Here is a 13,458-nt window from a genome sequence, read left to right as displayed (position 1 = left end):
CCCCGCGTCCAGCGCTCGCGGAGGAGGTGAGCGCCCTGCAAGCGCTGCCGGTGAGCGGGGCCCGGTCGCGGGGAACAGGGGTGGAGAGGGGGTAGGGGGTGGATAAATCTCGGCATCCCGCTTCTAGCATCTTCACTGCTTAATTCCTGAGTCGCTGAACCGCTGCTCTCGACGGTTTTCAGATCGACGTGCAGCTGAACATCATGTCATTCCTCTCGCCCCAAGATTTGTGCCATTTGGGAAGCACGAGTTGTTACTGGAGGGCGGCTGTGCAAGATCCGTTGTTGTGGAGGTATTTTCTCCTCAGGGATCTTCCCTTTTGGACATCCGTTGATTGGAAATCACTCCCAGATGTGGAGATTTTTAATAAAGCCTTTTCAGAGGTCAGCGATAATGCGCTGTACGATTACATGGCAGCGTAAGTATCTTCATACTCTTACACAGCTCTCTCTACAGCAGTAATACTCAGCCCACAAACATGTTTTATATTTACAACAATAATGCTGTGCTGTCAGCCACTGCTTAAATATTGATGTGTGTCAGATCCAGTGTTTATTTTAGAAATACAATTTCCTGTTTGGCAGTTTGATCAGCTCTTCTGTTTGGAATTCAGCAAATATGTAAAACGTTGTAAAAAAAAGTCAAAGCTTATGTTATAGAAAACTTAAAGCTTTTTGTAATCTGCATGTCTACTGTGCCACAGAAGTACAGTCATCTCAGAAGCTGTGTGTACCTTTGATCTTGATAAAAATGTGTTCTTTGCTCTCAGTACAATGGCAAATGATTTCTTATTCTAATAAAAGTACTAAGGAATCTTCAAACTACAGCAAATGGAATGAAGCTTTGTTTTTTTCATCTTACCTGGAAGACCTAGGGGAAGAAAAAAAAAGGGTTTTTTGTGCACAGAATAACAAGTAGTTAGCTCTGGTGGTCGAAAGCTGTAAAACAAAGACTGGTTTCAGCTACTATAGTTGAAAAACAGCAACACTCATGTTTGGATGACTGAGAACACAAGCAGATTATTCTGAGGGTTTATTTTAAACTTCATTCAATTCTCATAATTAATTTGCAGTATTTTTTTTTTAATTTGCAGTTAAATTCTCCAGAGATGATTTAATGATACTGTTGCTTCATATAAGTGCACTAACCTCTGCAATTTCTATACCCTTAATCCCCATTTTACAGATGGGAAGAATGGAACCCGAATTTGAAGTGCAAAATATCTCCTGATTTTGAACATCAGTTTTAAATCACTTTAGGTCTGAATACTTCAGAGCATCAGCTATGTAAAACCACCTGTCACTGGTTTCCATTGTGTCTGTGAGCACTTGATGGTTTTGCTGATCTCGACTGACATGTCTCAGCTTGGGTGTAGAGGAGCACATGTTTAATGTTTCCTTGAAGTGTACTGTCCAACAGCAGCCTACCGTGACCACAGGACAAAGACTGAAGCTGCTTCTCTGGGATGTCTTGTCACTTCTATGACTGTTACTTTTCCTTGGTTCCCAAAGTCTTTTCATGCCTTCTAGCTTCTGCATCAATTAGGCATGTGGGCTTGTAGACACCACTTGTCTCCCTTTGCAACAGGTATTCTCGGTGCCTGCAAGGGAAATGGGCCTTTTCAGCACCCATTTCATAGTTAAACACAGCAGAGCTCTAGTGGAGGTTTGAAATGCACTCAAAATTCTCATATTTTTCATATTGTATGTGACTCATAAGCATTGATGTTATTTTACCAGTATTGTGTGTTCAGCAAGGGTGGGGGAATTTGTAATTTTATTTTATTTTGTTTTCTAAGTGAACTAAAAGATCCATAGATAGAAGTTACTAAGGTCCAAAGAGTCAGTGTTTGGATTTTGAGAGGGCTGATGCCTCTGCCTGCTTTGTATTGGTGCTTGAAACCATGAGTTTGGAGCTTTACAATTTTTGACCTGTCCTTGAGTTGTACTGGTAACAGCCTGAGAAGTATGGGACCTAAATCAATTTATGTTGTTGGTTAATACCTCTTTTGTATTTTGTGTTTAATTTCTAGTTGCGTCTATTTTACACAGATATAAAAAAAGCTGTCCTCAGAGTAGAAGAAGTTTGAAATCAAGCCGTCCCCGGTATGGGACTGTGACTTCCTTTTTGCAATCGCTGGTCACTCAGGCAGAACCTCGCTTTGCTATGTTTGGGCCGGGTTTGGAAGAGCTGGATGACTCTTTAGTGCAAAAGATGATGACGTGCCCAGAAATTCTGCTAGTAGCTGGCCTACCCCAAAGGCAAATTCATGGTAATACTGTTCGGTTTTTGGCTTTTTTATTTCATAAACAGATAGAACACACAAAAAAAATTGGTGGGAGAAATGGAGAAAATGAATGCTTTTTTCTCCCCTTGAAACTCAGTGGCATAATGCTAACAAACCCCAACATATATTTTCTCTCTTTGTATTCAAAGAAATAAATGCAGTGGACATTTGGGATAAAATTATAGCTGCAGTGAATTTATGACTAAATTTGCACCACGTCGAAGGGATCATTTTGCTCCTCATACTTGTATTTTGATCCTAAATTCCATGTTACACCTGCTGTCATAATGGATAAACGCAGACAACTTTCTTTAGATACTGCTTGCAGCAAGTGGCTAAAAACTCCTGTGTTTTTATACGGGAAGTCAAGACTGGTCATTTGTATCATTCAGTCTGGTGGTATCAAATGGTATAAGTTACATTTGGAATAGTTACAGGAGCAGGGAAAGGATTTTTTTTTCCAATGTTTAAAAGCATTTATTATAACTAAAGTTTATTTCAGCCCAGCAGAATTAGAATAATTAAATTGTATTTACAGAAAGTGTGAAAATATGATTTCTTAGTGTTATCTTTTTTCTATTATGTCCTTTTCAGGGCAGCTTGTCATAAACAGCCTAGAGTCTTTGCTGTGCCAATTTCTAATAAATACAAGTCTCGTTCCTCTTTGACTTGGATTTCAAGGTTCAAGTCTTAAGTATCAGAACTATGGAAATGCCTTGTTTTCTTTTAATACTGTTGAATTGATTTTGATTAAATTAATAGTCTGATCAATTAGAGCATGTGTAAAATTTCATTGTAAAAGAATAAATCTGCTACCCCTAACAGGAACACTTAGGCTTGGATATATCCATTGTATAACACCACTGGAATTTTCAGCCTATCACTTACTTGTATTCAGTAACCAAATAGTTGTAATCTCATATATTCATTTTTTCCCACGTAGGAATTGGATCAGGAGTCAGTTTTCAGTTTAATAACAATCAAAAATTCAATATTCTGACATTGTATTCAACCACCAGGTAAGATTCATTTTCCAGAAAAAAAAAAGAGTTTCTTGGTTATTTCATACTTTTCTTCATGTTTCTGTCATGTGATTTTTATTTGTTCATTCACATGCATGGATATCCCTTTTATATTGAAGCTTCAATGCATCTCTTCACTTTTCTCCAACTGCTAAATTTTCACATGGAAGTAATAAACCTTTTCCAAACCTTATACATAGGAGTGTGTATGACAGATAACAGGTTTTTCTGTCCTTCCTTGATACCTTGGTTGATTCCCTTTTGAAACACTATATAAATTCATCCTGGGGTGTATTTTCATGTACATCTTGCAGATTGCTAACCATCTGTATATGTACACTAGAAAAGAGGGGTGTGTGGGAGGGGTTGGTGGGAAATGAAACACTTTTGCTGACCCGGGCCATTTTCATGTTCCTTTCCTTTGCTGCCTAGACTCAAAATTGAGTTTTTGCGTTCTCAATTAAACTGACTACTGAAATAAAATATCTTTCAGTGTGGAAAGGAGGAGAGCAAGGGCAGAGCAAGCTGTTGCTGTGAATAAGATGTTCTACCAAGAAAACAGCATAGTAGGGAATCAGCAAGCTGTGCACTACAGTGTAATAGCTCAAGTGAAAAAGGTGTGCGAAGTAGTTGATGGATTCATTTACGTTGCTAATGCAGAAGCTCATAAAAGTAAGGGGTTTCTCTTTATTTATTCGTATTTTTTGAGTGATTTGACAGTCATAGAATATTGCAAAGAATATGCAATACATAAAAAAATCCACATTCTGATTTAAAAAAAATCTGCTTTATTAGTGCTATTTATTCATGGCTTACCCAGTCAAAGAGGCTCCCTGTCCTAGACACTCTCCCTCATCTCCCTTTGAGGGGTTATGGCCCCTTCTTTCATTTATGGCGGGTACTGATATGGTTGCTCTCTAAACTACACGTGGGAAATGATCTGGATTTACAAAAAAACAAAACCATGGGTAGAAGAAACAGCCTGAAATGCATTGGTGGTGGTGTAATAGCCTGAAAATAGAACCTTCACCAGGAAAACTGCAGTAAAAGATGCAATTAGTCCAAATCAGGATAGTTTAATAAGGATAATGCAAATACCTATTACAGTAATTATCTTTATGGTCATCAACTAAATGGAGGGAAGGGGCTAGCTCAGAAAAGTGCAAAATATGTGAAGGGATATACTGAAGATAAGAGGATGGTCAGTAGAGAAGGGCTGCTGATGGGACAGTGTATTTCTTAATGGCTTGTTGCAGTTTTGATCTCTGTCAAGTACTTGCAAAAATCTCTGATGTTAAGGACTGGAATGGGCTGCCTGTAGAATCTACAGAGTTCTTTAAATAACATCTAAGTGTGACATGAGTATCTGCGTGGCATGAATGCAGATGATCCAGCCTTGTGATAAGCAGAAATAGATAATTTGGCGATGTCCCTTCCAACCCTATGTTTCCTTATCTCTGAAATCTTAAATATTTGAAAAGTTAAAAAAAAAAAAAAAAAAAATTCTCTTTGGGATTTGCATATATTTAATACTAACATATTAATGATTGTTTCATAGAGCATGATCGTCAAGAAGAACTAGCTCGTATTTTGGCAATGATTGATCCAGCCCTTGGGCCTTCAAACAGACCTCTCCTAGTTTTGTCTTGTGTCTCTCACGTTGGTGTGAAAAGAATTCCATGTGTTTACGTGGCACATCAGTTGCAACTCAATCTGCTACGTCAGCCTTGGATGGTACTTGCTTTTAAACCTTTATTTTCTGTTTCTCTGTGGCTTAAATTTAATTCAGGCATATGGTAGTTCCTGAGCTGTACTTACCTAAGCAAGTGTACGTCTTTGAAAACTGGTATGTGAGCTCTCCACCAAAGTGGAGAATTTAGTTTCTCTGCTCCTCTGAGATGAAGCATTAGCCTTTCTGAACATAGGGGAGCTAAGTGGCTTGCCCAGGAGCACTCAAGAAACTTCAGGTGGAGCCAGAATGTCAGGAAGGACAAAATGCCAGTCTTGAAGGGAGTGAGGAAACTTCAGTTAATTTAAATCTGTATTTCCTGAGTCATGACCCACAACCCTGATTTTTCTGCTGTTTTCAGAAGACTTTTAATTGTTACTTACTTGATGTGATGTATTGAGTTTTTGACAAATCAGTTTTTTATGCAGCACATGAGATCCTGAACCTGTTCTTTTATGCTTGTCAAGCATGGTATCAGTATGGTTCAGACACACATTAATTTTGGTGACATTGCGTGGCCTAAGAATAGTACTTAAGCAGAAACAACAAAATTCTGATTTTAGATAAGTCCTTTGTTTTCATAAGGAAAAAGTTTACAGGGTTTTTAAAAAACACAGCATTTATAATAGCTGCTTTATAATATGTTACAAAATCTAAGAATTACTAATATGCATTGAATTCTGAAGCCATCAGCATTTCTGCTTTAAGAGTTATGAGAAGAATTTTCAAGTAGATTCGCATCTGTAAAGTAAGTATAATGTTCCAGAACAGCTGATGCAATGATTAAGGTAAAATTTACCTTGATACTAAAAGGCTTTCCTAGTAGGTCTTAGGATTCATTTTGGAAAGAGTAGTGTTTTAGTTTTGTACCTTACTCAAACCTTTCCTGTCTAAGGGACCTTTAAACCAGTGATACAGATTTAGGTTTGATATCAGTATTTCTGTCTTCAAGGATAGACATCGAGTGATACTAAAATGCTGTTAGATCCTGTTACCTGTATCTCTAATACATTAGCTTTTTTGATTTTTACAGGTGCAGGACACTGTAGCTGCAACTTTAGATGGATTGCTAAGTGGAATTGAGTGGCTCCTGGAAGAAGCAAATTGTAAAAATGCACAATAATGTAATTGTACATTGTTTTAATGTATAGAGACTTTGGTGTTTTGCAGTTGGAGGAAGTGAGAATGTTGTCCTGACAGCACTGTCAGAAGGGAGATGTAAAAGGCAAAGCTGCATATATTTCACTGCATATACTTCAATAATTAACATTCTTCCAACTTTAGTCCTGAATTAGGAGTGCAAGTAGGATTGTCTAGATTTCAGCAGCCGATAAAGGAGTCTGGGGGGACAATCTGGGTGTTTCAATTTTTTTCTTTCTTTCAAGCTGGAGCCTTTAGGGCGTGATCTTTTCTCACTATGTCTGATAATCTAATATGTTCTGTAAATATATCTAACACTAGCTTAGTTTATCAGCACAGCCCTGTGGCATGCATCACACAAGTATGTTCAGTGGAGATCTTGGCAATGATGGTTCCCAACCAAAGAAAATGTACTGTATGCTGTACAGTAGTAAGGTGACAGAAAGACAGTATGTCCTTCAAAAGATTAAATTCCCCTGTGTTTTTTCCAGAGACATTGCCTAAACCAGAAATAGCGCCTGCAGGAGAATTGTCAGCCCAGAAGCAAAGAAACTACTGTGTATGGATTGGCTGTTTCTTGTTTGTGATCTTATTTATTGATCAACCCACTAAAGACTTCAGTATCTTTTGCTTTCTATTGCAGTGAAATTACTAGCTTGAACTGGACATACCTCTGGTGTCATGAATAAATGTTGAATTGTTACTTCAGGACATTTATCAAATAGGTAGGATCGGTCAGTTACTCAAATAGTTGTGGCCATTTGCAGATGTGAAGTGTGCTTGGCTTGAAATTTTCTACACAGTTGCAAATATTTTTATAAAAAGGGAAACAACATTTTAGAGCTGGAATTGCATTTTCTATATTGATGTAATTTCATATAGTCCTAGTCTTCCACCTTTTAAATGTTTCTTAATTATTGGATGAAAGATCAGAAATTTCCCTTGGATTTCTTGCCTATGCATGTATTTGTTCTGTTCGGTTCCCCCCCACGCACCGGAAATGCCATAGTTTCACAATTTTTTCTTGGTACCTAGATAAATGATTACATGGTGCACATTCAGCTGCAACTGCCCTCAATCTGCTATATGTGTGTGATGCTCAACACAGCTATGTTAGAAACATTCCATTCAAGACCTTTTTTTTTTTTTTAAATGAACTTCAACAGACACAGGAAGTGTCTCTTTTTTTCATCTTTATGCACAATTAATTCAGCTTTCTAGACATTTTTGTATGTCTTCTAATCAGGTCATATGGGATCTTCAAGGGAAAATCCATGGGAAGCTATCATAATTATGTAGTTTATCTATTTTTTTAAGTGCTTTGCCCTTTAAAATAGAGAAGACACAAAAGATTTCTGAATATCTGGGGGAAGTTTCACACTTTATGACTGGATGTATATGACTTTCCTGCTAGTCATAATTCTGTAGTGATCTGTCTGTAGAGGGTTGAGTGCAGCAATGTGTTGCTATGTTAGTTACTGCAAATACGTTTTTTTAATGCAAGATCCTTGTTCTACTTTCTTCATAGGGAATAAATTATTCTTAAAATAATATTTACAGTCTTTATGTATGTGTTAAGCCCCCCTGCATGTGTGCACACAAACACAATGTCTGCAGCCATGCTGTCAGAGCAGGTAACAAATCATCATGCCATCATTAGTCATTAATGAACAATGTTACTGTATATTATCTCTTTAATTATCAGATATTAATTCACTGTCCTTTTAAAATGTCAGAATAATGTAGGGAATATAATTTTTCTTAAAGAACATGTTATATTAGCTTAGATAGAATAACATAAAGAGTTAAGAATTAACAAGTTTTAAGGATGCAATCTAGGAAACAAACAATGGGAATTAGAAGTCCATGTAGCCACAGAGTTCCAGCATTATAGGACTTGCAGAGCTGTGGCAAGGTAGCTTACATGACTGAGGACTGTGGTACAGTATAGGCATAGAAGATGAACCTGTGCGCTGTGCAAAGGAACAGCTGAGATGCACAGAGGTATGCTATGGAAGAGACAACCAGCCTTGCCGAGAATTCATATGCCAAATAGTTGTAGAGATGCACTGTGGATTGCATTTAGCACTACCTTTTAGATTTCACTTAAACCACTTCCTACTATTTCAGTGCCCGAGTCTGCTGAGTTTAAGTCAATTAAGCATAAGAAGCATGATAAGTCAATCAAGCTTGGGACTTAAATTGTTACAAATTCAAAATTATTTGGATGTGGAATATTAGAACTTCACTAAAATGTATTTTTAAACATTTTAATATAAAAAAATCCCAATTAAAAAAAATATTTGGATTTGTATTTATCACAGTAAATGTAACTGTGATGGGTTTGTGAGAAATAAAGCCATTAGGATCTGGATCCCAGAAATCTTGCTCCCCTAGGGATGGAAGATTCTAACAGTAAAAGAAAGAAAATCTCTTTTCTGCCTGCCGAGGCAGGATGTTTATCTAAACAGTGCTCACAAAATAAAAGGTTAAAGTGAGAATACATGTGATTCATATGAAAACTCAATTACTGTAGCTTCCCGTGAGCAGCTTTCCCACAAAAAAAAGTGGTTGTGGATTGCTCATTTTCAAGTCTTTGAAACTTAGAGTAACAAAAGTGCCTGCTGCCAGCTCCAAAGCGGTACGTGAGGGCACCTGCCAAACTCTCAGGACAAAGGAGGCAGCAGCAGCACCCTGACAGAGTCCCTGTAACTTGCTGGGTGTCTCGTCGTTCCTTTTGACGGAGCGGCCCTGGGCGGCCACACGAGGCTTCAAGTGGGAGCGGCAGCGGGGACCCTTCGCTTCCCCGTGCCTTCCGTGTGGAGCTGTAGCTCGCGGGGTGTCCACTGGATGGCACTGCTGGTCCACAACAGCCACTGACGTTGCATCCCTACACACTGCCAAAATTACTTCAAGTAATCCAACTTTACTCCCTTCTCAGAGATGGTAGAAAGCAGATGCAGTTATAGAAAAGCCTACGAGAAAAATAACATGCCTTTCAAAGGTTTATAGGGGATATTCTGCCTCATCTTTTAATCTAGTGGGTATCACTATTGATTTTTATAGTAGCACGAGTGTTGCAGCTGAAGAGAATACCTGTAGTTGCTGTCAGGAGGATCTATGGAAATTTGCTGGCATCACTGCAAGGTGATTGATGCTTTAGTCTATGATTTAGTTTGTCTTTTGCACCATTTTAGAACTAGTGGTTCTGGATAAATTGTTTTCATTATGTACAAGAGTAAAGAAATAATATTATTTGGCCAGTTAAAGAAGGTGACAGCTAGAGTTTATGCTTAAATCTCAGGCCAGAGGATTTTTGCACACGAGCTGCTCTGTTTCCTCAGAGGATGAAACCACAGATCAGGAATGTAGGTAGGTGTATAGCAGAGATGTACAACAGGTAAGACGGAGCAAACAACAAAACACATTGGATCTGGATACAGGCGTATATTGAAGAACCAGTGAGATTAGATTATCTCCCACACTAGTTCGCTCCCCCTCCAGCATTATGCTCTCTGTGTTTAACCTTCCCTTCCCAGAAGAGAGGTCACAGCTGGTCCAGGGTCAGACAGAAAGTCCTGTCCGTTTTTGCTGTGCAATTGCTCACAGGTACCAGCCTGGGCATTACTGGCCAGGGTCTCTGGGCAGGTGCTCTAGGCTCTTAACAGTCTTAGAGGCCCTTTGCTGGATTCTCTCTGGTTTTTATCTCCATATTGCAGGCTTAAATCTGGACACTGTTCTAGATTCAGACTGACAAGTCTTGGGCAGAGGGAAATGAGCACTTGTCCTCAATATAGCCTTTACCACTGCATGGGCACACAGCTGAATCCAGGTTCACTGGTCCACCAGGAACTCATGCCCCTTTTGCAGAGCTGCTCCCAAACCAGTCAGTCCCTGACCAGCACTGATGAACACTGTGGTCCTTCCCGGATGAAGGACTTTGTGTCTGCCATTGCTCAACATCTGGAGGTTCCTGAAACACCTGTTAGCCCATTGAATGTACGCTTGCGATATTTCTGGCTGACCTTACACATGGAGTCTAGTATGTATTTGAGCAACTGACTCGTACAAAGAATTTGACACTGCCCACACAACATCCTTGTATCTAAATTGGAGAAACATGGATTTGATGAATGGACCACTACAGCTCAATGTCCAAGTGGAGAGCAGTGACAAGTGGTGTTCCTTGGGGCTCAGTGTGGGGACTGGCTCTGTTTAACATCTTTGTTGGAGACATGGACAGTGGGACCGAGTGCACCCTCCAGGCTGGAGAGGTGGGCCTGTGTGAACCTCATGAAGTTCAACAAGTCCAAGTGCAAGGTCCCACACATGGGTCGGGGCAATCCCAAGCACAAATACAGGCTGGGCAATGAGTGGATTGAGAGAAGCCCTGAGGAGAGGACTTGGGAGTATTGGTGGATGGAAAACTGACTATGAGCAAGCAATGTGTGCTCACAAACCAGAAAGCCAACCTTATCCTGGGCTGCATCAAGAAAAGTGCGGCCAGCAGGTTGAGGGAGCGGATTCTCCTCCTCTGCTCTGCTCTCATGAGACCCCACCTGCAGTGTCCAGCTCTGGGGTCCCCAGCCTAAGAAGGGCATGGACCTGTTGAAGTAGGTTTTTTCAGCTTAGAGAAGGGTCTGCAGAGACCTTACAGTGGCCTTCCAGTACTTAAAGGGGCTACAGGAAAGGTGGGGAGGGATTCTTTCTCATGGAATGCAGGGATAGAATGAGCGGTAATGGTTTTAAACTGAAAGAGGGTAGACTAAGATTAGTTATAAGGAAGAAATTATTTCCTGTGAGGGTGGTGAGACACTGGCACAGGTTGCCCAGAGAAGCTGTGGCTGCCCCCTCCCTGGCAGTGTTCAAGGCCAGGCTGGACGGGGCTTTGGGCAACCTGGTCTAGGGGAAGGTGTCCCTGCCCATGGCAGGGGGCTTGGAACTGGATGGTCTTTAAGGTCCCTTCAAACCCAAACCCATCTATGATTCTATGATCTCTGAGAACACTGGCCCTGCACATAACAACATGCAGAATCAGTCACCTGATGAAAGAGAAAAAAGGCATTCAGTCTTCTCCAGAAGTCTGAAATCAATCAAGCCATCTGCTCCATCAAAAATGTTGAACAATACTAGTTTTAGAGCCTCAGAATAAATTCCTCCATAGTTTTGCAAACTGGTGGGAGACAATAGCTGTGAGTATGAATGGCTGTTATTGTCACAGAAGGACATTTCACCAAGCTCTGAAAAGTGTTGCATTGTGAAATAATTCTGGTGACAACCCAGAAACACCTACTGTATTAATTAAATTATTTCATACTACTCTCTGCAAAGTGACAACACTAAAATAAACCCTTCTGTTTGTTCTCAGGAATGACAGCCAAGGAACTGAGATAGGTAGAGAAAGACTGAGGGCTATATTTGTTAATAAATAATGTTTTGTTGATAATTTTGTGGGCATCTTTCATATCTTCTCCACAGACTTGAATTATGAAGTCAATTCCACAGCCTGATGTCAGGGGAGACATGTTCCATTAATGTGAACTTATATGGGCTACTTTCCAAGAAAAAACCCAAGACTTTTTCTCTACTTTGAATCAAATCTAGCTTGTTGTCTCTTATGACAATTTTCTATACAAGTTTCCTAAACAAATGAATCTAGAAACAGCAGCTGCTTAGAACTTCCATGAGATTTATAGTATTCACAACTACCTTTGAAATTCAGCTGGCTTCATCTTAAAATTTTTGAAGATTTAAAAAAAAAATCTATACTTTATTTCATATGAAAGCAGTCGTTTCAATTTGACCTGCATGTGCTATGCATTAAATTCTGTGGGATAAATTATTTTAAATTTTATCATTAATCTGGATCACAGGGATTGAAATAAATGAGTTACCTGGGAATACCCTTTTCAGAATATAATCTTTATTCATCTTATGTCCAAGCCTTGCACAGTATATCATAAGGATGCACTGAAACAGCTGCACATTATGCCTCTTTTAATAAGCACAAGCTATTTGCAACACAATAAATGCAAATTACAAGTTTAGCTAAGAAACTTTTTTTTTTAAATCCTATGTTTTTCCAAAATTAGAGACTCAAATTTTGCAAAAACGTAAATTATTGAGAGCAAAGAACCTAATTACCTGATTACAGCTGCATTTATACAAAATAAGAGAGGCAACTCTCAGTATAATCAACATGTTGTTGAATTGTGCACTCAAATTCAAGCATCTTTCAGTCTTTTGTGAAAAGGATTGCTGCTGAGCCAGTATCAATATAATTCTTTTCAGCTGATAGACTTGAATTGCTTTTGGACTCACTAAACCCAAAAAACTTCTATGAAATATTTATAGTTCTTAACTGGCTTTACACTACAGGAAGTGAGTGGATATAAATCAGCTGGTGTACAGACACACAATGAGACATTTTTCCCCTAGCAGTTCTCAGATCACTTGTTCCAGTCTCAAGCAGCTAATAATTTGGAAACTGAAAATTAAATAAATTAAAGGAATTACTGGTGTAAAGGTTTTCCAGAGTGTCTTTGTATGCCCTAGTGTGCCTAAGGTGAAACAGTTTGAGGGGCCCAGCTTAAAAGGAGGCACTGGAAACTGCTGCCACAGTAACCAACAAGATTCATGGTAAGCACCCAAAATCACCAGCAATGGAAAATTCTGCCTCACATCCAAAAACCTGATGTTGATATTTCCACAGTGCCCATTGTCTGTGGGCATCCCAACTGCCACCTGAGTCACCCCCTCAAGTCTCATACACTGAGCGTGAGACTCACAGTCAGCTCCTGCCTCACTTTCCCCCAGGGGTATATTCCATGTGTCTCTGGTCTGTAAGCAGTAAGCAGTAAGTAGTTTCCTTCCTGCTCTGTTATTCTGTGCGCCTAGTTCATTTAATTGGCCTAAGCTGTTGTTTGCTAAGTAGATGATTCTGAAATCAAGGAGTAGAAGAAAATGCAGAACTGTGCTTGATCTGAAGCCTGCAGTCCATATGAGCTTCTGCACTCAGAGGTGCAGCCATATGCCTGGAACCATCTCCTGATCCTATTCACATCCCAGGTGTATAAATTTACCACATATTTGGGTACACATTATTGTATACACTGGGAGAAATAGAGGTCTTAGAATATTTGAGCCGCATCCGCAGAATTTCAATACTTATGGCAAGATACGCAATTGCAAAATATGAAATTGCTAAAATCCAATCCTGTATTCCTGGTGAATATGCTGCTCAGATATTTCTGTGCATTTATATGTGTTTTGTGCACATC

At 39.4% G+C, this 13,458-nt stretch overlaps 1 protein-coding gene across 1 annotated transcript in view; it reads left to right on the top strand.

Annotated features, from left to right (window-relative positions):
- Nucleotides 1-7,718, top strand: part of FBXO4 (F-box protein 4) — a 7,888-nt gene extending 170 nt beyond the window's left edge. Inside the window, exons 2-8 of the mRNA XM_026865747.1 lie at nt 1-50; nt 183-418; nt 2,052-2,272; nt 3,231-3,306; nt 3,803-3,981; nt 4,868-5,043; nt 6,072-7,718. Of these exons, the coding sequence (XP_026721548.1) occupies nt 1-50; nt 183-418; nt 2,052-2,272; nt 3,231-3,306; nt 3,803-3,981; nt 4,868-5,043; nt 6,072-6,161 (1,028 nt within the window). The 3' untranslated portion in view covers nt 6,162-7,718. The remainder of the gene's footprint in view (nt 51-182; nt 419-2,051; nt 2,273-3,230; nt 3,307-3,802; nt 3,982-4,867; nt 5,044-6,071) is intronic.
- The last annotated feature ends 5,740 nt before the right edge of the window (nt 7,719-13,458 follow it).

The sequence above is a fragment of the Athene cunicularia genome (genome assembly GCF_003259725.1).
Source record: "Athene cunicularia isolate RWA chromosome Z unlocalized genomic scaffold, athCun1 chrZ_part1, whole genome shotgun sequence".
Classification (NCBI taxonomy): Eukaryota; Metazoa; Chordata; class Aves; order Strigiformes; family Strigidae; genus Athene; species Athene cunicularia.
Note: the sequence above shows the minus strand (reverse complement) of the source record. Positions and strands in the feature narration are given on the sequence as shown.